The sequence below is a fragment of the Falco biarmicus genome, chromosome 1, assembly GCF_023638135.1.
Source record: "Falco biarmicus isolate bFalBia1 chromosome 1, bFalBia1.pri, whole genome shotgun sequence".
Lineage (NCBI taxonomy): Eukaryota > Metazoa > Chordata > Aves > Falconiformes > Falconidae > Falco > Falco biarmicus.
Genome location: NC_079288.1, coordinates 44,513,015 through 44,540,857, shown reverse-complemented (window position 1 = coordinate 44,540,857; position 27,843 = coordinate 44,513,015). Strand labels below are relative to the sequence as shown.

The 27,843-nt window shown below is 38.4% G+C and overlaps 1 protein-coding gene across 2 annotated transcripts in view; it reads right to left on the bottom strand.

The window, feature by feature from the left end:
* The window catches only part of SPOCK3 (SPARC (osteonectin), cwcv and kazal like domains proteoglycan 3), a 213,573-nt gene that overhangs the window by 129,503 nt on the left and 56,227 nt on the right, over nucleotides 1-27,843 (bottom strand). The window contains exon 3 of one of the 2 annotated variants that reach the window (XM_056326565.1): nucleotides 428-473. The exons of the other annotated variant lie outside the window; for it this stretch is intronic. Within the exon in view, the coding sequence (XP_056182540.1) occupies nucleotides 428-473 (46 nt within the window). The remainder of the gene's footprint in view (nucleotides 1-427; nucleotides 474-27,843) is intronic. 2 annotated transcript variants of the gene reach the window in all.

Here is a 27,843-nt window from a genome sequence, read left to right as displayed (position 1 = left end):
AGCCAGATATAAAGAGACTTTCAACGTTTTAATGACAGGGTTTTTTAACTGCAAAAGACAAATATCAAATTGCACGCCTGGCAGGTTTTTTCGAATGTCCTACTGAAAACACAACATTGCTTAAGCTTCACTTAAATATATAAATAAAACAAAACCTCCCAAACCCCATGAACTTGTTTGTATGAGCGGAAACTTCAAGCTACTTTGGAGGTTCCTATTGCTCCCATCTCTGCCTCTGATCAATAAAAGTTTGCAAAAATCACAGATATAAAATTATGATTAGGCTGAATTTGTGGCCCTCTTTAAATGACTTATTCAAAGAGGGAGAAAATGATACAAATTCAATGAATTCTGTAGGTTCTCTAGAGCAGGAATAATTAAAATACTTAAATTTTACCCATACAAATAACTAGTAGCAGAATCTTACCTTGATCAAATGGTTTACTTGGACTCCATGTACGAAAATAATCATCCTGGAGAGGGAGAAACAACCTACATTTAGTAAAATATAAGGAATCAATGTACACATGAAAAACTCACAGAATCATGAAAGACAGAAGATGTATACCAACCTCTACTTCCTAGAAAAGGCAGGCAGTAAAAAACAAATAAGAAAAAGATTACAGTCATCATAATGGGACAAATCACTTTATATAGAATAAAACTGCATAATTCAGAGGCCATTTGTACTCATTTAGTAAAAATGTTATTCAGTGTTACTTACTAGCATTTAGAATAGTAAAAGTACTTTTCACATTACTTACATAGGTAATGTTTCTAAAATTGCTTTTAAAATGTTACAGTATTTTTCCTGTACTTTAAGTTCTAACATACTGTAAAACTTAAAATTACATTTTCCATTCAAAGCTCCAAAGTCACCATCAATGAAACATAACTACATTTTAAAGAATGATACATGCACTTTAGAAAAGTACATATTAAGCTATGTAGTTTTCAACTGCACCACTTAAGAACTGTCATTAAATAAGTCTAATTAGCTCTATTTTCTACAAATCGTCTTCCTAAACATAAAATACCCCAATTATGTCATCAGCTGTATTATGCTGCAATTGCAAGAAGGAAAACCAAATAAATTGCTTTCAAGATTTTAAGAAATTTGACAATAAATTACAAACTCATAGCTGAGATTAAATAAATTTATCATCTGCACACCTCAGATAATAGATGGAGCAGAAAAAATACTAGAAATATTTACTATGTGTTACTTAACTTGTCTTCTCTAGAACAAAACATTAAAAGACTGTACCCAACAATTTAACGTCTGCATAAATTAAGGTTCACAAACTGCAGACTTGCAGCATAAAGCAGTTCCATAGCACTTGCTAAAAGACGACCAAGACCACCATAAAGAAACTTAAATTTATAAAAACTGAACTACTGGGAAAATATGAGTCCTGCACAGTTGCCAAATTCACATAAGTACAACTTCAAAATGCACATCTTTAAAGGAAAGGGTACACTCTGGGTTTTAATACTTCAACAGTTTTACTGCAAAGGGAAAAAAAAAAAAAAAAGGGGGAAAAAAAATGGTTACAGCCTAAACTGCATTTCACTGATAATGTTTTATTTGTAACATCGTTATGGGAATGTGTGCTTTGAACAAGGAAGAACGAAATCAGCAGAATCAGAAAGTGCAGAACAGAACCATAGTTCTGTACCAATACTTATGTATTCCTTTCCTCCAATGCTGCTCAGATTAACAATCTATGAATCAGTTTATGTTATTTCCCTCTAATTACTATTTTTTGAAATTAAATACTGAAAGGCATATAAAATATTTTTTTTTATAAATCATTCAGGAGACAAGCAGAAATTATTATAGTCTTTTCCAATTATATCCCTCCTAATTGTAACTATGGAGATGTTATTCCTGCCATGATGTTCAGGTCTGAGCCAGCTTTAATGCAACACTGTTCCATGAATCAAACCACACTGGCAAAACTTTCAATTCATGAAAAAACATGAAAGTAGTAGATTCTCTTTCTATTCCTACTAAATCAGTAATGTTTACCCACCATAAACCTATTCACAAAATATATTTATGTCCCGGCTTTGTCCAGGATAGAACTAATTTTCTTCTTAGTAGCTGGTACAGTGCTTTGTTTTGGATTTAGCATGAGAACAATGTTGATAACACACTGATGTTCCCATTGCTGCTGAGCAGGGCTTACTCTGTATCAAGGGCTTTTCCCTTTCCCGTGCCCTGCCAGTGAGGAGGGACATGAGAAGCCGGGAGGGAGCAGAGCCGGGACAGCTGACCCGGACCAGCCAAAGTCACGTTCCGTGCCACAGACCGTCGTGCTCAGTGTATAAACTGGGGGGGTTTCACCAGGGCCAGCCAATCACTGCCTGGGGAGGGCCTGGGCATCAGTCAGCGGGTCGTAAGCAACTGTATTTTGCAATAATTTTTTTTTTTTCTTTTGGGTTTTATTCCCCTCTCCCTGTCTCTCCATTCCATTACAATTCTTACTTTTATTTTCTTGTATTTCAATTATTATACTTATATATATGGGTTCTTACTGCAACCCATAAGTTTTACCTTTTTTCCCAGTTCTCTTCCCCATACCACCCCCACCCCAGTGTTATGGGTAAGCAAGCAGCTGCATGGTACTTAGTTGCCAGCTGGGATTAAATCACAGCAATTTATTATTAAAATGAAGAAAAGTTAGAATAACTAGAACATAAGGCTAATGAAGAAAAGTTAGAATAACTAGAACATAAGGCTAATGACTAGAAGAGTAGTCATCCTGCTAGACAAAATTCCCTTCTAAGGCAAAGCACCTTGCATTATGTAAAGAAGAAAGTAGAAGTAGGGTTTGTATAAATTACAATGTTCCCAATTTGGCCTTAAACCAACCAGAAGATACATCAATTCTTGTTCATGGCCATACTGCTGACAACTTCACAGATCCCAAATATAACATCCCTCAGGCATTTCTAGAAGAGTCTTAGTTGACTGACTTCTGTCTACAAAGCCACTCCATACCTTTCTTGTTACCCTTCTCTGAATCTTCTCCAAGTCTACTTCTTAGATAGGGTATGACAAGAATTGCTCGGAGCATTCAAGATGAATCAGCACTACGCATCTATACACAACACAGTAACAACTACTTTGTTCTGTATTCTTCTCCCCATCATGCCCACTCCTCCATTTTCTTTTTAGGCTGAGAAAGCAGTTTTGTTTTTTTCGAATTGCACTATGGTTTAAATGGATTATAGTTTGCATGGAACTTTCTGTCTTAAATCCAAAATACATGTACCCAATATACCATATATATCTATACTGATTTTCCTGAAAATTTAATTTCTCATTCACTTGTTACTTAAAGTCCGTTACTGGATATTGTAAACAAAACCTTTAAGTGCCTGTAAAACCAAAATAAAATAGTTAATTGGTTCTCAGATTAAGTAAGGAAATTGCTTCAACAAATTGCAGTTCCACAATTTTACAAGTATTTCTAAAGCTATCTAACTTATCATATGTATAAGGACCTGGCTTCCTGTTACATTCAGACCTTTCCTGATCTTCAGTCAATAAGAGTTTGATTACTGTAATGTTCTTCAGAATATCATCAAGATGATTCAATAAATTGCAAAGCCTCGTTTTTCATGATTTTAATTTAAAATTAAAACCAGAATGAACAAATACAGGGTTTACAGTGAAGGCTGAGCTGCATCACAGCATCTCTAGCCAAATTATCCTTTAACAATCTATAAATGCAAAAGGTAATGCCTCAGGACAGAACTATGACTTCTGATTTTCTTCAGAGGCTTCACTGCTTTAGTCCTGAGCATATTAAAGGGCAGGTTGCAAAAGCATAGAGAATAAAGTCACAATTTTTTTTACGGTAACCATACCATTTTTCAAACACTTTCTAGCTAAAGGTATCCAGGCATTTTAAATAGAAACATCCTTACTGCTCTACTTGAAACTACGTGAAATGTCAGTAACTCTTTCAAGTTTTTCTCTGAAAGACACATAAAACACTTCTAATACCTATGTATCATGGAGTTTAATATCCATGCCTTAAAATTATGCGTGTTTAAGCATTATGGTCAGTAAGGGTCATTCATAGTGATGAAGTATTTCTAAGAACTGAAGTTACACTTACTACAATTACATAAGCACTTTGAGACTAATAAATATTTTTTCCTGAAAATGGATTACCTTAAAAAAATATCACGTATGTACTGTGAAAATCTAACAGCCTTAAGAAAGGATTCAAAATAACCACAAGCAGCTTAATCAGAAAAGCTTTTCAAAACAAGGTGGGGGAAGTATTTTGCCTTGAACACTTTCATTGGTTCTTTTCAGACTTCTATATTCTGCTATGTTCTTCTACCTTCATTCTTAAAAAAGCAGGTCTTATATGAGTTTTAAGAAATACACATTTAAGTACAGTAAAAGAAAAAGACTAACTGGAAAAAATCGTATCTGACAATGTAGCTATGCAACAAAAGTTTTCAGCTTTCAATACAGATACCAAAATATGAACCTATTAATTTTCTTTACTTGTGTACAGCATTTGTTACAGCATTTCATTGATAGTTCCTCTCCAACTGTTTCTGAAGACGCTGCCACATACCGCTGACATCACTTGAATTATTATCCAACAGAAATTTATGTTGCTAAAGAACAGAATGGTACATGGTAGATATAATGAGCTTGACTCAGAGAACATCAGGCGTCCTACAGCAAGAAACACAGTTTCCAAACAAGTATTTTCAGACCAAGGTACACCTTAAAAAAAAATGAATAAAGCAAATCCAGCCCTTGTTTCATGTATTATGGGCTACACAATAAAAGCCAACATATTAGAATCAAAGTTGATTTACGTCAGAGAATGCACTTAAATGGAAGCAGTTTCCTGAATTCATAATTATTTTTCTACTTCACCCAAGTATAACTTCACTACTAAAGCAAAGGCTGTATAACAGAAATATTAATTGTGCCACTTACAAAGTACCAACTCAGGGAAAAGTTGTTCAACGTGAGATACTGCTTCATATATACTGCCCTTGCAAGAAACAATACTTCTAACAGTCACCAAGGCAGGAAAGAGACAAGGTTCCCTGAACTATATTGACCACCAAACTAAATTCTGCCCATACAAAATTGCAAATCTTATACAGTTTATCAAAATTTAAAAAATACATTTTACTACTGGCCTCCCTATTCCTACACAGAGGGATAAGTTTGTTTTTATCAAAGAGGAGCTTCATACTCCACTCTGCAGACGGACTTGAAATCATATTTTGACAAGGCATCTCGTAAGGTCTATAAGGATTTTGTGAGGTTATGCATGCAAGGATGGAGATTAGAGAGGTGAAAGCTCAGCTAGAACTCAGGCTGGCCACTGCTGTAGAAGATAACAAAAAATGTTTTTACGAATATATTAGAAGCAAAAGGAGGGCCAAGGATAATCTGCATCCTTTATTGGATGCACGGAGAACATTGCCACAAAGGATGAGGAAAAAGCTGAGGTACTTAATGCTTTCTTTACCTCAGTCTTTAATAGCAAGACCAGTTGTTCCTTGAGGGTACTCAGCCCCCTGAGCTGGAAGACAGGTATGAGGAGCAGAATGAAGTCCCTACAGTGCAGGAGGAAATGGTTAGTGACCTGCTGCTCTGCTTGGACACACACAAATCTATGGGGCCAGATGGGATCCACCCGAGGGCATTGAGGGAGCTGATAGAGGAACTCTCCAAGCCACTCTCCATCATTTATCAACAGCTCTGGCAAACTGGGGAGGTCGCAGAAGACTGGAAGTTAGCCAGTGTGACCCCCATCTACAAAAAGGGCAAGAAGGAGGATCCAGGGAACTCCAGGGCTGTCAGCCTGACCTAAGTGCCTGGAAAGGTGATGGAGCAGGTCACCCCAAGCGCCATCACGCAGCACGTGCAGCACAGCTAGGGGGTCGGGCCCAGCCAGCCTGGGCTGATGAAAGGCAGGTCCTGCTGGATGAACCTGGTCTCCTTCTAGAAGATGACCCACCTAGTGGATGAATGGAAAGGCTGTGGGTATTGTCCACCTGGACTAAGTAAAACCTTTTACACCATTTCCCACAGCATTGTCCTGGAGAAACTGGCTGCTCGCGACTGGGGCAGGTGGGCTCTGTGCTGGGTAAAAAGCTGGCTGGATGGCTGAGCCCAGAGTGGTGGTGAGTGGGGTTACACCCAGCTGGTGGCCGGTCACACGCGGTGTCCCCAGGGCTCCGTGCTGGGGCCCGTTCAGTGTCTTTATGGAGGGCCTGGCTGAGGGGATGGAGCGCACCCTCAGCCAGTTTGCAGATGGCCCCCAGCTGGGCGGGAGTGTTGGTCGGCCTGAGGGCAGGAGGCTCTGCAGAGGGTCTGGGCAGGCTGCACCGATGGGCCGAGGCCACTGTACGAGGTTCCACCAGGCTCAGTGCCGGGCCCTGCCCTTGGGTCACAGCAACCCCCCGCAGCGCTCCAGGCTGGGGGAGAGCGGCTGGGCAGGGCCTGGGGGGAAAGGGCCTGGGGGTGCTGGCTGGCAGCCGGCTGGGCAGGAGCCAGCAGGGTGCCCAGGTGGCCAGGAAGGCCGGCAGCATCCTGGCTGGTGGCTGAAACGGTGTGGCCAGCGGGGCAAGGGCAGTGACCGTCCCCCTGCGCTCGGCACTGGTGAGGCCGCACCTCAGGTACCGAGTTCAGGTTTGGGCCCCTCGCTGCAAGAGGGACAGGGAGGTGCTGGAGCGTGTCCAGGGACGGGCAGCGAGGCTGGTGGGGGGTCTGGAGCACAAGTCTTGTCAGGGGCGGCTGAGGGAACCGGGGTGTTCAGCCTGGAGAAAAAGGAGGCTTGGGGGGGCCTCATTGCTGCCTACAGCTGCCCGAGAGGGGGTTGTAGGTCTCTTCTTCCAGACAGCAAGTGACAGGACAGGAGGAAATGGCCTCAAGTTGTGCCAGGGAAGGTTTATATTGGATATTAGGAAAAATGTTTTCAACTGAAAGGGCTGTCATACACTGTAGCAGGCTGCCCAGTGAGGTAGTGGAGTCACCATCCCTGGAAGTGTTTAAAAAAATGCATATATGCAGTGCTTCAGTTTAGTGGAGGACTTGGCAGTCCTAGGTTAATAGTTGGACTTCATGATCTTAAAGATCTTTCCTAACCTAAATGATTCTATAATTCTATTCTATGATTCTATGAATCTCAGAAACATAAGCCTTTCAGGCTGCACATGCTTCCTGATACAACTAAAAACCTACGGTATTAGATTTAGATTTTTTCCTTGCTGCTATTAACCATGAAACTATTCTCTTGTTTATAACTGCAAGGACTTCTTAATGGGTTTTCTATTCCATTTCTTGTATATTCATGTCAAGTACATACATCTGCTTCTCATCTGATCTGGAATCTCCTTACTTCTTTTAGGCTCGGTCTTTGCTGTTTGATAGCTATGTTATTTTCAGACTCCACCTCAACAAATCAACTGAATCGAGCCAACAATTCCACACCATAGCCCTCCACTTGCTTCAAGCTCACTTCTGCACCAGACAAGCCCATGAGGTATCTCCCCTTCACATCTTTGCATGTCTCAAATAGCAGAGGGTTTGACTCATCTGCACCAAACCTTCCTAGTGACCCTTAAATGTATTTACATTCTAAGTCTCTCTGAAAGAGCTGTAGTAGGCTTCTCAGCTGATACTTCTGTCCCAACCTCCTTCCAGCGCTGGAAAAAGAAAGTTAGCACCAACAGTGGGCAGATTTTTTTTCCCCACTTAGATCTTGCTCCAGAACCTTCAGCCTAATGTCAGCAAGATTGCCATTACCCTGTAGAGCCTTTAAATTGCTGGTTACCTGGAGAAGTGTTACAGCAATAAAAAGAGGAGACACCATCAACATTTCCATCATATGGGAAATCTACCACTCCTAAACACTGCAGTTTCCACAAACAAACGAGGGCCACAGGCAGCACACACAAAATAACTGAGATACTCCAACCACATCTAACAAGAGTACTACCCCAAAACATAAACCATAGTTGGGGAAGTCTAAGTTACACCATGAAAATGCATCATGCTTGTGTACTGGGAAATTCAACCTGAAATTTGATACTGCTAGAATCCTCATCCAGAATACAGACATGTTCTTCAGCAGCATGTGGATACCTATCTGCTTATCAGCTATTTTCATCTCTGATGAAAGATCCGGTGTCTGCCCAAACATCTGATCTATTATAAGCCACATGAGCACTCTGTCCTATACATGTGGAGCATTAGTTTAGCCAGTTAACTGCAGGATAGTGCATTCAAAGCAATAAGATAGCTACCACACTCCCCAACACCGTAATTACTATCACAGCATTTTATGTGTCTCAGAACATCTGTGAGGGAAAGAAGCCTGGATGGACCATGTGCTCCTGCACACATTTTTTTACTAATTGTCCCAGATGCATTCAATAGGTTGCTTCATCTGTAGGACAATATGCACATACCTTACATGATGGATGGAACTAAGAACCTGCAGTAGAACTAGGAGCAGAACTAGCTCAAAGAGGGCAGGGACTGCTTACCTAGACAATTTTTTGGCTCTCTACTCTTTTTAACATGATCCACCTGGCCTCATCAGCTGAGATACCTCTTATGCTTCCCACGAAGCCACCTTTAAGGATTCTTTTCTAACACTCCAAAGCAGCACAGAGGAAAAACCCTTCTTTAGTGAAAAAAAAAGGTTTAATTAAAAAAAAAAAAGCCAGATTTATTACTTGGACTTGAGAAATAAGAAAAAACAAAGTCTAGAAGATTTGCACAAGCTCACATAGAAAGGTGAATACAGCCAGATTTGACTCCTTTTCCCCAGATTAATTTTCCCATTAGAAATATAATTAGTTTAGCCAAAACGAGCAGAAGTAGTTCACTGCATGAAATATGTCAGACACAGATAAAGGCAGTGCAACTTCACATCCAGTACTTCTGGGAATTAGATAAACTTAAAGATCAGTTTAGGAAGTCAAAGAATCAATACAAGAAGAACTCCAGAATAATGAACCACCACAGACATACCAGCATTGCTTCTCTGGTAGTGAAGAACCTAAACACCTGTAGCTAGACTGAGCCTTGCAAACTCCTTCCCTACTTGTTTGACACCTAGCCTGCCTGAGTGGGATGCTGGAGTGTCAGGTGGAAGGATGCTAGTTTGCTGTTCAATGCAAGTCTCCAGGGAGGCTGATGCCAGCCTCCTCTGCTGTTCCAGACTCCTGGACCATGCCACCCCTGAGGCCTATATTCACAGGGCTGGCAAAGAACAATTAGAATCAATAGCTGCTTCCAACAATTCTGGCACTCAACCCCCCACATCAATGTTTATCCCACTCCCTTTCTTTGCCTCAAGCTTCTAGCACCATTGATGAGGTTGGGCTAAGAGCCACCACTTTTCAGCCCTCTCTCTCCGTGTTTCACAGATCTCATTCACTAAGATTTCTGTGGAGGCTGTCTATTTGGTACCAGCAGCATTACTAACAGCAGGGTTGAATAGCACAGTATTGAAACAATTTGCCAAGAAATACCAAATGCTCACTAAAGCTTATATTCAGAAACACTGAGAAAATGCTGGAAAATGTTTTGAAAAGGAAGGAATTAGTATCAAAGCATGAACACTTTAAGCTTCTAATCTAATCCCTAATTAATTTCTCACTGTGAATAACAAAAAAAAAAAAAAGAACAAAACACAAAACACAACAATGAACCATCTTTTCACTGCAAACACACACAGTAAGTTTTGGCCACGCTCCTCCTATTATGCTGTCAAGATTCAACTTGTGAGGATGGCCTTAAAACAGGTTTCTTAGCCTACAGAAATTATAGCCTAGACTGTTAGACTATAAAATCTGTGGTCTTAACAGGTGAGAGGAGTCAAAAACAGATGACATATGAGGTAGGTGGCCATCTCTGGGACTTTCACATGCTTGCTCATAAGGGTCGTTACCCAATTTCCTCAGGTGACTCTTCACTAATGCACAAGCCGTCGGCAACAAGGGCAAAACTTACTCCCTGACCTTTGCATACAATGGCACAGTGGAGAAGGACAACCAACCATGGCAGAACAGTAGTAGACTATACAGAGAGATTGGATCACATCTATGGGGCTGGGCAAAATTTACCCAAGCGTGTTGAAAGAGATGGCCGATACAATCGTGACACTATGGTTTATATCTATGAAAAATGGTAGACCGTATCAGGGAACTAGTAAAAAAGCTAGCATCTTAAAAAATAAAATGTAAAAAAGTAGATGGAGGGAACTACAGGCCAGGCAGCCTCACCTCAGTTCCTGTATGATCAATGGAAAAATGTCCTCTTTGAGTCCTTTACCATGCACATGACAGATAAGAATACTCAGTGCAGACCCACCAAGGATTTACAGTGCTTGACCAGCCACAATGCCTCCTATAACGAAAAAAGCTTTGTCAACAAGGGGAGAATGGTAGGTGTAGCAAACCTTCACTTTACTAAGGCTTTTCATAATAGTGTCCCATAGGGCATTCAATTGGAAGCTGAGGAAGTAATGGCTGGACAGTTAAGTGGGTTGAAATTTGATTACATTGGTGGTCAAAAGCTTTGCATCCAGCCGGTGTCCCACTAATGGCCAAAGCACCCCAGAGTCAATTCTAGGGATCATCTTGTTTAACATCTTCAGTAACAACCTGGATGGTAACACAAAGCATGCCATAAACAACTGAACTAGCTGAAGCAGATGACAATGAACAGCAAAGGCTTAATCCAGAGAGAACACTAACTTGAGGGTTTGTCCAGCTGAAAAATGAGTTTCAATAAGAATTCAAAAGTTCTGAATCTAGGAAGGAATAACTAGGAAGGAATGTGTGGTACAGGCTGCAAAACAACTGACTGTTGAAAATGGCCTGGGAGGTATAGTGGACAGCAGGAGAACTTGAGAACGCTGGATTTATTTAGTCTCAAAATGAGAAGCCTAATGGCTGGCTGCCTGCAACCATTTGAAGAGCAATTACCATCTCTTGTCAGCAGTGCCAAATGATTGGCTCAAGGTGCAAAGGTCACACACATTGCAGCTTGAGAAGTTCAGGCTGCATAAGAGGGAAAATTTATTTACTAGGAGTGTAGTGCAGCAGCACAACAAGCTGTTCATCAAGATCGTGGCATTTTTGTTCTTGGGGGATTTCAAGATTTGACTGTAAAAAAATCCACGGCTGACCTGATCAATCCAGTGTTGCAACAATCCCAACTCTAGATTGTGGAAGGCTAAATTATAGGTCCCTCAGGGGTACCTTCCAACTAGAATTTATCTGAGTCATTGACTATTTACAGTATGTCAATATTCTTAACTCCAAATATTTAAAGAAAAGGAACAATTTTTTTCTAATGTCCTTTTGCAATGTATTATTTTCTTCATTCACCTATTTTTCCTGCTTGGATAGCTGAACTGGCCTGTGTATATGATAGTTTATAACACTGGGATGCTAGGAAAAACAAAATAGAAGTAACTGATGACTGGGGACAAAAGCAGTAAGTAGATCAGGTGAGAAGCTTGGAGCAAACCAAACAAGAAGTGGCATTTGGAATAAGGTAAGCAAGCAGAGTAGTCATAAATTAGTTTCTGGTAACCAAGCTCTGGCAACACAGTCATTAAGAGACTAATGGGTAGAATGGGACCAATAACTGGGCAGGAGAAAAGATGTAAGCAAGGAGACAGAAGGGTGGAACTGCCACATGAAGGAAAATAAGGAGAAGGAAGTCATCATTAGCAACTGATTTTTTCAGCAGTGAACTGGAATGACATGCTATAAGAAGAAAGTGGAAATCAGCTGAAAAAAATAAATAAAGAATTTGGAAGTGTTTCACAAACTGACTGCATAAGACTGGTGTTAAGCCTAGGCAAGCAAAGGAAGGATAAGAAATCACAAACAGTAAAGATAGAACTGGTACAGGAAGAGGTCTGAGGAAATTTAAAGAAATAATTAAGTTGTAGAGGAAACAGGACTGCAAAAAAACCATAAGCAAACACACAACCTGCAAAGCAAACCTTTACAGTCTGAAAAGCAATCCTAAATTTCTAGGTCTCAATTACTCAATTCATACTGAAGAAAAGCACTGTCAAACTATTTCACCCACATCTTCCAAACAGAGAATGGCAACCTCTACAACCTAAACTGCAGGGGTCAGCATAAAGCTGGCTAAGAATTTCCATGGACTTTTTTCTTGTTTAGGTTTTTGTTAGCAAATTGCTATTTTCCAAAACAGACATTTTCTAGAAATATACCAAGTTTGATTAATTTAGACTGTTACACATACAGGTTCTTTTTACTGGAAAAAATGCCTTGCTTAACTTGATCGGCAGCTTCCCCTTATTATTTCAAGGTCATTGTGTACTACTGAAACTTCTTTGTATGGAACATTATGCATACCTAGCACCCAAAATTCCAACGGGACTTCTACTATTCATACAGAGCTTTCTCTGATTAGAATTTCTCTCTAAAACACTAAGAGCCACATGAAATTTTGATTTTTTAAAAGAAATTGAAATAAAAGAAGCTGTTTAATATATTTCTTGACAAAGAAAGTTTCAAATGTCTACCTTAAATTCCATTTTGAAATTAAAAAAAAATTATAAACATCAAAAATATCATTACAAGTTTGGTTTTAATCACATCTCAGCTTTCAAATGACCAAGAAGTACAAGTTCAGTAAAACTAATAATGTCAACACTACATTAAATACAAATTCCTAGAATTTTCTCAGTCTGCTTTTTAAAAAAAAAAAATAGAAAAATTTACATACAAATGCATGACTGATTAATATCATTAAAATCAACCCCAGAATCCAATTAGATCGAGGGTTATATCCAGTGCTCCAGTTCTACAGAGGTAATGGAGGCCATCCTTTGAGTATGTCAAGTTATAAAAATGCTGGATAGGCTGCTAAATGCTCAGATCAAAGGTTATGACTCTAAAGAGCATACACTTACAATCTTTATCTCAGGTCTCCCGCTACTAAAGAGGAGAATGGCATCTCATTTTCTTTACCTTCCTTCTTATTCTGAACATGAGTATTTTTTAAAGCATTTTGTGTTCTGGAGATCATTTTAAAAATTCCAGAGGAAATTGTCATTGTGTTCAGAATGGTCTGAGAGACACAAGATCAAAAACTAGGGTCACAAACTGAACAAGCTGGACAGAACAAAATAATGGAAAGTGTTTCATTCTATTATATGCAGTGAATGGTACAGGGGCCTTATGTATAAACAATGCATGAACATTCATTAAAGACTGTCATTAATTATTATAGAGCATGCACGACAAACTAAACCTAGGCAGCTCTAGTTTTGGCACTTCCAAACTTTTAAAAGCAAGACCATATGGTAGTTACGTTCTTTCATTAAGGTATCTGCAGACTACATGATATAAAATTCATAATTTAAAATTGGGAAATAGATGCATTTACTGATTAGCACATATACTAATTCCAAAACTGAAGACACTAAAACAAGAGTAAGAAACATCAAAAACACTTTTCAGTATTTTAAAAAGGGAAAACTTACAGTTTTCCGGAGGGGGGGGGGGGGGGGAAGTGCGATTCAAATTCTGTGTAACGGGAAGCAACACGCTGATCAAGAAAAAACCATTTAGTGGTTTTTAGCATATTCCATAACATATTTAGAAGCAAAGTCAAAGAGGGTTTTTTTGCTGTATTGCACCAGATAATGACACTTTTACCTTGCGCTGTAAGGCAGCAGGGTGGCACTGTCAAGGGAGTCAAACCTTTTATTTGCTCTGACACACTTCATTACAAGAACCCTCTAGAACAGTATCGGATACAGAAAAATACCAACTTCAGCAGTTTATTCAACTTACTGTATTAATTAAATCTACTGTAGCAACAATATACAGCTTAGGGAACAGTCTTTTTTCAAACTACTAGCAAGTCTACTAACAATAACCCAAAACAGGCGAGGGGTGGGGATGTGAGAAGGGCAGAGGGCACAGACATAGCACTAAAAATCCTAGATATAAGGGAACTCCAGAAATATAGGGTCACTTTGACAGACATGCAGAACCATAAAAAGAAAATTCAGAGACCAGACAGAATTTGCCATTGCTAAGTCTCTTTCATGACAGTCTCCACAGTGGGACACAGCAAGTGATGTATCTTTCAGTAGAAGGAAGCCCCTTCCCACAGCAGTAAAACCATGGCTGACCTACATTGCCATTGTACTCCATAATATGCGGGCCTTGCAAAGAAGATCACCATCGCTTCGTTTCCTCATTTAAGACTGAGTGAGGAATGCTCATTCTTCCCTTACAACAACCTGAAGACACCTATCATCTTTTTAGTCTCACAATTCCTGATGCTGTGCTCTTGTTGAGTGAAGAGTAAACCAAAAGAATGTGAGATAAATCACCAGTAATAATCAGAACAGTCACTGGAGGTACCAATTTTGATGGTACTTGAAGCACTTCCGGCTAAAAAAAATAAATAAATGGTGTATAGTATACTGGCTTAGCAGCCTACTAGGACCAAATGTGATGAATAAAAATTTGAAGAAAAATGTCCTTCTGCTTCAAATGTTGTACTGTTACACAAATGACAGAAGCTCATGTAACTTGTCTGCCTTTTTCTTCCCCCTCCTCTCCACACACCACCACCCCCCCCTATTTTTTATTTCCTGGTCTAATACAGCTATGAAAATTATTGTATTGTGTTCAGGATAGAAGACCTGAAAGACATGAAGGACATACAGGGCACAAAGACAGAAACAGTCTAGCTTTTAAGGGTCTACTTACTGCCTAAGAAAGGTATTTGCAAAGGCCTTGGCCCATACTTAATTTCTAGAAAACAATTTTTGAAACATATCTGAGAACAGCAAGAGGAAAGAAAAGTGCTTCTTGTCAGCTTTCTTTCAGGAAGCTGAAAGTTTTTGTATTTCTAGCACGCCAAAGAGAAAAATCTGAAATCAGTTACAAAACAGATACTATACTTTTCCTTCCATTGTTTTTGTTTATTTTTCAGTCGGGGAAAAAAATCTTTACAAAGATAATCATGAGGCCTGCCACATCATGCCAGTAACATGGACAGGATTTTGCTGTTTCTCCTGACAAGTACTCTTTTATGCCAAGGTTCAGAACAATGTTCTGGTCTACCTCTCATTGCCATGGAGACACGGAACACCCTAGTGTGAAAACAGTCCAAAATGGAAGAAATACAGGAATAAAAAAAATTATGAGAGGCATTACAGTATAATTAACATTACAAAGCAAATAAGAACAGATGTGGCAACGGAAAACAGAATAGAAGGAAAACCCCAGGTCTACTAAGGACAATATATTTGCAGCATAATAAAAGGAAGCAGTTAAAATTACTGGTCTCAGCTTAAAAAGAGTGCTGCATAGATTTTAAGTAGTCGTCCAAAGTTTTGCTGAAAGAATTAGGACCTATTTTTATATCATCTGTAGAATTTTTTATTTTGTAATTTTTTTTGTGAGAAAAATTTCTCTTTTAAACAAGCTGAAGGCTTCCATTTAAATAATCAACAAATACCTGAACTTAGAATCTTCGAAGATGTAAGCTGCACTTCAGAATCTGTAATTAAACCAGTGATAGAGATATTCATTCAATATTCTTTTTGAATATTAACACTGGGTGGTTATTTTTCTATATATTTATTATAGTCAAGCCTATGTAGCTTGTACCAGATGGGGGAGGGGGAATATCTCAAACTGAGTAGATCCACAGAGAGTGAAAACAAAAATGCGTATTGTTAAAATAGTATGAAACAAATCTATATGCATATATATCAATTTGTTCAAAAATTCAATCATTATACAACTACAACCTACTAGACGCTATGCTTGCTAAAGCTATTCACAATATAAGCGGACTACTCTGATTCAAGATAGGATTCAAGATTTCTCAAGTTATGACCTATTTTTATCAGTAAAGAGCATCACATTCAATGCATTTTTATGCCCTTTTGCTCCTAGTGGCCCTATTGCAATTATGGAACTTACAGATATGCTCAGTAATATAGAAACTTAAAAATACCATGCGAATCAACAGACCTTATTAATATATAATGGCGAGTTAAACAAAAATAAAGAAATCTAGAAAAAGCAGTCACTACAATAGCCTATGAAAAACAGCATGGACATTTTTAAGACACACTGTATTTTTATTGCCGTTGTTTGAATGTATAAAAATGGTGAAATACAATAATGAACAAAGAAATGCTGATCTTCTGACACACACCATTAACATGTTTTACTGATGCTGTCAGGCAAGAGTAAGTTTGTAAGACGTACAAGGGAACATAATTAAACGCTCATGGCATTTCCTAGATAAAAGCTTAGGAAGGTAGGTTTTTAATGAACTTGAAAAGACAAAGACAAAAAAGGCAGTATGTTCAAGTGTACTGTGAATTTTAGCGACATAACTAAACTCATTTTAGCAAGATCATCAATTATCTGACAATAAATTTTGTTCACTGATGTACTGGGTTAACATACCTTGCATTACCTTTATAATCCTTAAATTATCCCATTCCAGTTACTGAGAAATGTTACCTTAGGTATCTCCTACAGGCCGTGACTCTGGTATACCTTGTTTAAATGTCAAATACCTTCTCCAAGCTTTTAGGAAAAGCATTTTTGTCTTCTGGCAAATAACTAGTAAGAAATTACCCAATAACTCTAGCAGATAATGAGATAACTGATCCAACTCGTTATATTTTTTAACTTTTACCACCATACTTGCTCAGGTCCCAGTGCTTCCATTGAGGGAGTGGGGGGTGGGGGGGAGGGGAAACAACCGAAAAAACACCCACCACAAAAAAAAAAAAAAAAACCCCAAAAAAAAAAAACCCACAAAAAAAAAACCCCACCAAGTAAGTATTGTTTGACATTTTCTTGTTTACAATGTTTTTACACCTTTTCACAGAATTTTCCAAGCAAAGGCTAGTGTTTCCCGCATCCTGTTTGGCATCTATGAAACCCGAGGTGAAACTGTGCAGCCCTGTCTGCAGAGCACTGCATGTCCTTAGATGCTAGGGCAGAGGTCACATCCTTACTCAAGTGCCATAATGAGTGAATACCTTTTCAATATTCCAGAAGTTGATACATGCATGCAAAAGGTAACTCCATAGTATTAATTTATCTGGATAAGTACATACTTAGACTGTAAGCCATGTCCAAGTCCTACATGAAATAAGCTCCCATACTTAAGGACAAACTAAGTTTTATCATCATCTTTTATATTGTTTCTTCCCCTTTTAACAGAGCTTAGAAATCACAAGTCACAAATCTGACTACGTAACATGAAAACAATGCAGTCACATATGTGCAGCTTTACAGTTTTCCAGAAAATGAACATTTCCTACACTGTCCACAAATGCTTTTTCATAAAATGAAAGGTATGAACACTGAGAGGACTAAATAAATAGCTGTGATTCAAAATGCAGAAGGAAACTCGTTTTAATAATGTTCACTTAGGATATTATTGTTACCTTTGCCCTCTAAGGAAAAGGCTCGTTTACTTATATAATACTTACATATACTTATAACGCAGCAGTTTTTAGCTCATGAATTTACGTAGCCTGCCACTAAGTTGAGGAATTTATGAATCTAGTAGTAAAGTGTACAAAATACATTACAAGTCTGGATGAATGACCTGAGTAGGTTACTGCATCTACCTTTGGTCAGTCTCTCGTAGAAACACAGGTAGACATGCAAAGTTTCCTAACAACTGGCTACAGACAAAATAACAAAGCATAGACTGAAAATATTATTAGTACACATAAAACCATTAGATACTTTAAAATGGGAAATATTACTAATATAAGGAAGCATTCAAAACTTCACCACAACACCAAGCAAAGATGTTAAGAACTACCTTTTATGCTGCTGGCACACAAAGCATTTTTCAACGTAAGCCATTATTTAGCCACAAATGCTGTAACTGGAAAAAGATCCTGCAAGTTTCTTTGGGATGTGCTTCAAAAGGCTTAACCCAGTTTCCAGTATCTCTGTGACTCCCTTCTACAGCCATCCCGTATCTTACTAAAATCTTTTGCTCTACCAGTCTGGCAAAAAACCAGAAGTCAACAGCAGATAACACATGAAATAATGGGATGGGAAATGTACTTTTCTCTTTGTTGGTCTTATATGTACGTGTGTGTGTTTGTATATCTATTCTATGTACATGTAAGATAGATGCTTACATATTTTTATATATTAAATATAGGCATTTAATTATATATTGGTGGTACATATGTATTTTCCCCAGCTCAGACCTAATTATATATAGCTCCGTTGGTACAGACTTTTTTCAAAACAGGCTATTTACCGTCATCTCATAACCCCTGATCTATTCATAGATGAGTATTATTATTTTTACCTCTAACTTTTTTTCTATTTCTAGTACTCCTTAACTGTATTTTCATGTACATCAAACTACGGCACATAAAAGTTTGATGGTATGTTTTAGAAGTGATGTCTTAATTTCCAACAAAACTACTACAGTGTAGTGTTTAACAACAAAGCAAGAATGATTATATACGTACTAAAACTTTAGCTTGTATTTCAGATTTAGACAAAATAAAAATACTGAAACAGGAACATTTTTCAATTGAATTGTATTACCTGTCATACAAGATGAAACATGCTATCATCCCTACCTTGTAAAAAATACTAATGAAAATTTAAAAGGTCCCTCAAAACCGTTTTGTCAGTATCTATTCATAAGGAGCAACATGTTTTCCTTGATGCAACGTAATCTGTGTTTCCTGTTGGGTTAATCTATGGATTATATGAAATAAAGCATTCCCAGAATGAGAAACAGTCTAGACCAAACAGTCTTCAGTCTCGTTCTGTACATGAAAAAAGATACAGCATCCTCCAAAAAAAAGGAAAAAGTCATCAGATAAACATACTGAACATACTGACAACCATAGAACAGAATGAAAAAGCCTATCTCCTTGGCTCTAATCAATTACTAAGAGTCCAGACTTAAGGGAAATCAAAGCTAGTTTTGCTGGAATTGCACACCTGGAATCGCTAGTCAACTGCACCTTGTCAACAGTTTTCAAGGTTGAGCGCTACAGTCCGATAGAAACAGGGGCACAGAGAAAAATTTAAAAGATGAACTGAAATGTTCTAGTCTTTAGAAACTGAAATTTATTTTACTGCTGCAGCACCCAAACCAAGGCCATATACCATTATATTAGGTATTTCTCAAATACCAGAAGACCTTGGCTCTGTGTCTCAAAGTACTGCCTTGAGGGCTGTTTCGAGTTTTTTGTCTGCCTTAGCCTGACTGAGGAAATTTGACAGACAAAAAAAAATATGCAGCACCTGAACAATGAAATTACAAAAAAAGTAACACTTGGCAATAATTCAACTATTTTTAAAAAAAAAATAAAAGAGCTTTGCAGGCAGTAAAGTGTCAGCTTTGCTGTTTTAACTCTCAAAAACGTTTTGTGCGTTCGTGCTTACATAAGCTCATCATGCCTCACTAGTGAATGGGACAAAACCCACCAGAAATGACCAAGACTTATCTGGGGCTGTGAGGCTCAAGTGAGCTAGCAGATCTTGTACTCTGCGCATGAAGGTGAAAAAATGACATACACACTTTTTCTCTTCCAAAACTGAGCCACTCAGTCATATGTATTTCATTAGCACAGGACTAAATTCTGAGTGGTCACTGAACAACTGTTTCCTTTGGGGCTGAAACATATTTTTTTCTCTGAGAAGCAGAAGTGTTAACAGAAACAGGCCAGACCAGGGAGGAATAGATCCCATGTAGTGAGTCATGAAACAAGGATTAACAACAAACGTTGAATAATGGCTACTGCTCCTGAAGATTAAACACATCAAGGGGAAGGAATGCCCTAAATGGGCTGAAAAATGGGCTAAAGCCTGTATCTAATGTCAATAATTGGAGTCAGCATTAAGATCTCCCTAAAGCCTATTTATTTCAATCATTTACATTATCAAGTCCATCACCTCCGATCCTGGGGTCCTTTGAATTCTCAGTAGGAGGGCAAGGTGGCCGCTCAAGCACACAGCCCTGCACTGTACTTCGGAAATGACCTCGACACCCAGATCACAAGCATAAAGCTCCTGGGTTATTATTTGTTTGGTTTTACTGCAAAAGAGTAAACACAAGCAGACAACAAATAAAACTCTTTCGCTTCCTTCCCTCTGCAAACATACTCTTATGGTTTCTCTGAAACCCAACTCAATACAGCGTTTTTCCAACACTCGGAGGAGTCAGTTCTATAACAAAAGTAGATAACACTGGAGCCAACTTTGTGTCTTCGACATTCTGATTTACGTATATCACAGAAAACTGTAAGACAGTACCATAGGCCATTATTTTATACTCAAGGAAATTCACTAGCAAAAGCCAAGCACATTTATATGCTTAAGACAAAGTGAAAAAGTATCACACAGCCAACTAAATAGTGAAAAAGACTGCAATTATTTTATAAACAAAAGTCCACAAAAGCTGAAAATAATTCAAGTTGCCATTTGTTCAGCAATTCTAATAATGCGTCAGTGATATCACCATAATTTTAAAAAGTCTTTACTAAAGCACTGCATCTGTAACATCAACATATTGATATGTCTTCTAATAGAGTATTATTTTATAGAGTAAAATAATAACTGATCCTAGAATAAGGCTACATATGTGACTAGGCTGTGCTAACAAACACTAGCTCTGTTATCAGAAAACCACAACTTGAAGGCTGTTAAGAAAAACAGGAGATTGCAACAGGGTCCCCAAACGGACAGGAAGATAATACAAGATGCTTTCAAAGTACATAAAATCAAATAAAAAATGACCAGTTACTGATCACTAAAGAAACTCAAAGAAAGAGATGGGTAGAACTGGTTTTATAAGGGAAGCTGAACATGCATAGAATTACCCATGATTGACACAGGCTGAGATGTCTTTGACAGCAAGTAACAACTAGTTGCACTGTCACCAGACTTCAGAACTGGGAATGCAAAAGTCATCATTGGTTGTGTAGCAGTACACTGTAGAGTATTATTAAAGTGAAATATATATCCCAACTGCTTATAACTGTATCCTATTCTTGAGGCTTCGTTGCAATCTGGATGCAACACATTAAAATATTATCATATTTCTCCTCCATTTTTAATTATAGCCTTTACAGTTAGCATTGCGCATCCTGACTATTTAGACAGTTGTACGGAATGTTCTTATCGCAATTTCTAAATTATACCTAGCAAGCTAAGAACTTGCACAATTAAATATTTAAAATAACGTACACCTGTAACACACGAAACTGTATCACTTTATCAAGAACAATAAAATACATTCAAACCTCTGATATGTTCTTATTCAGAATTCTTTTATAGATATGATTAATCTGCAGAAGAGAGATACTATCTTGCTTTAAAGCTCTGTTTACCCGTACCACTGAAACAACAGCAGTTACATCTACATCAAAAGAAAACAAAGAAAAAAATAACCAGCTGAGATACTGTGATACAAAACTGTGCAGCAATTAAAAGTATTTGATATGGATTACAGTTTTGCATATACTGGTAATGTAAAAAAAAAAAATCCAAGAGAAATCTTAACAAGCTTACATGAAGTAACAAAAGAAAAAAAAAATCAAAATGGTAATAAAGGTTTCAAGATAGCACGTGTGATTCCAAAGCCCGACACTAAATGTGTGAGACTGTGGGTGTGCATGTGTGTGTATATTCCTGAACTATTATGTTGGGGTTTTTTTAATACAGTACCTCCTGTGAGGGTGCAGGTTACTATCAGTTTAGTATTTGTATCACTTAATTTGAAAGCATAGGCAAACACTGAGTCTCGATGACGGGGGAGCTCTCTCTGCACCACTGGCTTGGTAAAATCATATAGGATCGAACTAGAGTGCGGGGGAGGTCAGGGGACAGGGTCATCAGTTTTTACTATAAACACAACTGTCAGACAATAAAAAGGTACATGCTTTCTATATCTAATAGCGGCGAGTTATCAGGCTGGCACCTTCTTGCAGATTGTACTCTTAAAATGGTGCTCAGAAAAGAGTGGGGGTTTGACTCAAGTGAGGGTGGCGGGCGAGACTTCCGAGTTTTCTTCGGTCTCTGCCACTTCTAATATCAAGTTAATGGCTAGCACGTGATTTGCTTATTGGAGCCAGGAAAAGGATGATTAGCTTCTAGAAGCCTGTGTCTTAGACACTTTGTTTGAATCTGGACTACATGAAGTAATTCTACTACTTAAGGGTAGTTGTAAGAGTCATGATACTATGGGCTACCAAGTGTCAGAGGCAAAAGAATATTTTTTTTTTTTTTTTGTAAGGTGGGATTTCTTTGGGACCAAATAGGTTTTCAGCTGACTTTTCAGCAGCATTAACTTCTTTCAAGATAGTGTTTGCTAGGTTCTGCTACTTGGGAGTTCCTGAGCCACCTGTAGCGGTGGGTAAACCAGAGAAGCTAGAGTGAGGGTCAGTCTTCAAATGAAGACTGTATGGGAGCAAGTTGGTAAACATGGAATTGTGGCAAAGGACTGCTTTGGCAGGACAAAATGATGAGTGACAGATTAGTAAACTGAAATTTGGAGAGAACAGGGTAACACCTCAGACCTGTGTAAACGTAGGGGTGTTCCTCATAATCCCAAGACAGAATGACTTTTTTTTCCCCTCATTAAAATCTAGGGTAGCTTGTACTTACTTATGAAACACTAGAATTACTTTTAGTATTATTTTATCCATATATGTATATGTGTGTTTATACACACAATTTAGTTATATATAAAGCTAACTGTCATTCAGTCACACTTCAATTTTGATGTTTTTAACTAGTAGATACCGTTAGCAGCCTTTTCCTTAAGAGTGGGTTCATCACCTAGGTGACTTTTTTCCTCCCTCTTTCCAAAGCTTCACTTTGCTCACCTTCCCAATACTCCCTGCTGCTGCAATAAGATAACCTTCAAATATTAGATAAAAACCATTTACTTTATCCAAACAAGAACATAAGCATTTTAAAGTTTAAAAGTAGCAAAACATCACTTTTTATTTTGATACCTTCTAGGCAGGATCCTAACATAATCAAAGGTACTTGCAAGAATGATATAACTGGTCTCAAGTATTCCATCACTTGTAATTTTTTATGTATATTTAGCATTATATTAATTACTTTTTAAATTGTACTGTACTGTACATGTACTATAGACATAATGCTGGTTGAGGTATTACGATAGTTGAGTTGTTTTCATTTCTAAAAGTAGTAGCAATCTCATCAGTAGATTTCACAGCACTGAAAATACAATCATAATTGTGTATATACAATTAAGGAACATAAATAAGGTGTCATACAGTTTAAACTCAATAATGTAACAAGTATACACATGCAAAAATAACATAGGTAAGAAGAAAAGAACTATGTTCTAAGTAAGTCAGCCATCCCTTTTGATTTGTGGGATGCAAAGAATTTCCCACACTTTTTGCCAACATCAGAGAAGTACAAATTTAGCAAACTGGAGAACACAATAGATAAAGCACACACAGATTTCAGGGTGATATGTTATATAGCGAAGTGATAGTAATGTATCATGTTGCTTGGGAAACAAAAAAAAAAATTCAGCAAGTAATACGTACTTGAATTGAGTTCCATTATTAAATACATTTGAAAAAGATCAGCTGCCTCACAGCAAAGAAATAGTTACTTCACAGATGAAAGGAATTTCACAGGTATGTCTTAGTCTGTTTAAAGCAAATGAAGTCAGGGTTCTTTTCTTCGAAAAATATTTGTAAGCTTATGTCCCCTGTCCTTAACAAGAAATTTAGGCTTTAGATAATCTCCTTAGGATATGTACTTCACAACTACAAACTTTTTTTCCAAGAAAGTGTCAGTCTCTGTAACAAAAACTGGCAAGATTTGGGCTCATTCAACCTATATTGAAAGTGAAAATAAAATCTAAAATTCATAATACCAGTAATTATTTCGCCTACCCTGAACTTTACCTAATCAAAAGTAAAGTTTTCTTTCCAAGGAAAGTTCTGTGTTCATTATCAAAGATTAATATAGCACTATGATACTTTTGAGATAAATCAGAAGAGGTTTGCATCTCAAAAAGATTTCTGATGTTCCAATTTCTCAAACACTATTTCTAGCATGACCTTAAATTTCATTGCTTTTTATTCATCACTTAAGATTAAAAAAAAATATCTTGTGACATTTTTCCTTTATCCTACTTGTAAATACTAAATAATAAAAAATTGCTGACAGCACTGTACATTTTAATCACTTTTTCCTTAACAAAAGCTATGGCAAAATGGAGTTAATATGAAACAGTTTCAACAGTTTTAAACAGTTTTGCAAAAAATTCATTGGGGTGATACCAGGTATATAAACATGACAAGACATTTAGGCTGAATCCTACTGACACCAAAGTGACCAAAGCTTTATGAAACCTTGATACCCTGAATAAAAGTAAATTAATTTTAAAGAAACTGCAGATTTTTTTTCTTCCCTAACTTCACCCACCATGACAATATTGTGGAAAGTTTAGGTTGTCTGGATATCCTAACCATCTGTAGGAAATTCCTATTTATATATGATAAACATTACTAAAAAGAAAATAAGAAATTCCAACATGAAGTAAATACTGCCTATGATACATTGTATCCTAAACTAAATGCATTAAAAATCTCTTATTAAACATTAACCTTCATAAAACACTATACGAAGTATATATGTTTAAAAATATATAAAAGTATAGACTTTAGCAAGAAAATCAGCATCTGTTACAATGAAACATGAAGGGGTAAAAACACCCTCCCTACATCAGCACAAGCCACAAAATAGTTAAGACAGTGGCTTTCCTCTGTATTTCGAATGGCAGGTGTAGGTTTACTCACAGCAGAAGCAGCAGCAGCAGCCAGGGCTCAGACAGGTTCAGCTTTGACTATTAACATTCCCAGGTGCAGCATGCAATCTTTGTTACATGACACACTTGTTTTCCCCTCCTGCCCATTCATTTCCAGAACAGCTGAATTGACCCCAATCCTAGTCCAAATCCTTGGGAACAGCACTGAGTAAATTTCCGTAAGTCAGCCACTACAGTCATTTTCTCTTAGGCATGCCAATGTGCTAGACATCCTTTCTGCACTTCCATTCTCCTGGTTTTTTTTATATATATATATATATACACACACATATATGTATCTCTTGCCTTCGTTTTCTTTTCCTAACTGGTTCAGCTGTCTCTTTCTCCTGCATGTATATACAGATCCTGACCTTATCGTCATCCTTAAACTCTCTATTGAGCAGAGGTGATATGTACAAAACCACAATTTGGTACCATATATATTTTACAACTGTTTTTAATCACTAAATGTTATCCGTCAAATCTGCTGCATAAGAACAGATTTCTTCAGGGAAATTAATAAAGAATTGTTCTCCTCCCAAATGGCCATCTTCCATTGTTTCTAAAGAAAATAGAGACATTAGTCATTTTTGTTAAGAGCAAAGACTGGCTTCATTCTCATTTTGAATAATAGCAGCTATTCAGAAAAACAACACTTCAACATGTAGGTCTCTGTAATAGAGAGCATTATTTATCAGCCCCTGAAGGAGTTACTTTTACTGAAACAAAAAGGAAAAAGAAATAAAAGTGTTCAAAGGCAGCTCATAAAAGAATCTGGTGAATTTTAAGGACAAAAGAAAGTTTGAAATACCTGCATTATTCTTTTATCAGACTCATCTAGGATAATGAACCAGTATGTCACCAAGTACCAAATTTCTTAAAGGAATTATTCTTACATGTGATTTAACTTTAACTCCAGATAATTGACTCCATTTCTTGTAGATCATTAGTAACTGCATTATTCTGAAATAATATCTGACATCTTCATATGCAGTATAACATGGAGTTCCTGCTTATACAAAAAAATTCCCATCAACTTTGGCCAGCGGTTGATGTAAGATTCTAAAGCTGTAAGATGCTTTAGAATGCATCCCTTGCAAAATCCCAAACAAGTAACAAGCAGCCGCCCATTCCTAAACAGTTCCCTGAACATTGGTACAGATCTTCCCCAACTACAGACATGCTGAACACTTAACAGGTCAAAGTTCTACAGCGAGAACATCAGCAAAGACTGAGCATGAGTAAAGCCTCCTTCCCTGTGTCGGGATAAGACTGATGGTGGAATAATGACCCTAAATTTGAGACTAGGATCTATAATCTTCTGAAAGAAAAGAGTTTATTGGCTAGTATCCCTGCTTCACCTGCATCTTGCAATCTGCACTAATGGACACTATCCTATTTTCCAAATTTCATTTCCTAATCACCTACACTCTACCCTAACTTACTCTATCTTTTTTTTCCTTAATGTTTTTCAGCTTTTTTTCTTAAAAAGTACATTTTGCTTGTTTCAGTCTTCCGACATAGTATCCCATTCTTTTTTGTATTGGGTTTGCGTGGCAAGGGTTTGGTAGCGGGGGGGCTACAAGGGTGGCCTGTGTGAGAAGCTGCCAGAAGCCCCTGTGCCCCATGGAGCCCCTGCCAGTCGGCTCTGTGATGGACTCGCCACTGGTCAAGGCTGTCCGTGACAGTGGTAGCGCCGCTGGGATAACATATTTAAGAAAGGGGGGAAAGAACTGCACACCTGCAGCCGGAGAGAGGAATGAGAATGTGTGAGAGGAGCAGCCCTGCAGCCCCCCAGGCCAGTGCAGGGGGAGAGGCAGGGGGTGCTCCAGGGCCAGAGCAGAGGCTCCCCTGCAGCCCCAGGGGAAGCCCATGGGGAGGCCAGCTGTGCCCTCAGCCTGCAGAGATGCCCACCTGCAGCCTGTGGAGGACCCCAAACCAGAGCAGGCATACGCCCCGAAGGAAGCTGTGACCCCATGGGAAGCCCACACAAGCAGCTCCTGGCAGGACCTGGGGAGAGAGGGGCCCATGCTGGAGCAGGTTTGCTGGCAGGACTTGCATCCCCACTGGGGACACATGCTGGAGCAGTTTCTGACAACTGTAGCCCATGGGAAGGACTCACATTGGAGAAGTCTGTGGAGAACTGTTTCCCATGGGAGGGACCACAAGCTGCAGCAGGGAAGAATGTGGTAAGTTCTCCCCCGTGAGGAGGAAAGAACAGCAGAGACAACGTGTGATGAACTGACCGGAACCCCCATTCCCCGTCCCCCTGCACTGCTGGGCAGGAAGGAGGTAGAGAAAATGATGAGTGAAGTTGAGTCTGAGAAGAAGGGAGGAGTGGGGGGCCAGTGTTTTTAAGTTTTGATTTTATTTCTCATTATCCTACTCTGATTGGAATGGTAATACATTAAATTTCCCCAAGTCGAGCCTGTTCTGCCTGTGGCTGTAATTGTATTCTCTCTCCCCTGTCCAGCTGAGGATGGAAGTTATTGAGCAGCTGTGGTGGGTGCCTGGCATCCAGCCAGGGTCAACTCATCACATTTGCTTTTCAGAATCTTTCCTTATGTTTCTTCCCCATATTCTTTGCTCCTCTGCTTATTTTTTACGTAAGAGCTGCAATCTTATGCTGGTTATCTAAAACCAGATACCTGGGAACCGTGGTGTCCACCCACGACCACTGTAGATCCAAAGATCCCACAGCTTACTGGCATCAGGAAATTTTCTGAAATACCAATTTTTCTGGCATAATTTTCAGACAGTTTAGCACAGCACTACAATCTAGCAAATTTTGTTCCAATGAAATGCAATTGTTTCTACTTGGAACAGTAGAACACCACAGTACCTACTGTCTACTAGTCTCACAGCCAAGCCTCACACAAAAACCTGATCTATTTAATGTTTGTAGTTAACTCTATAGGTCCTATGTATGAACA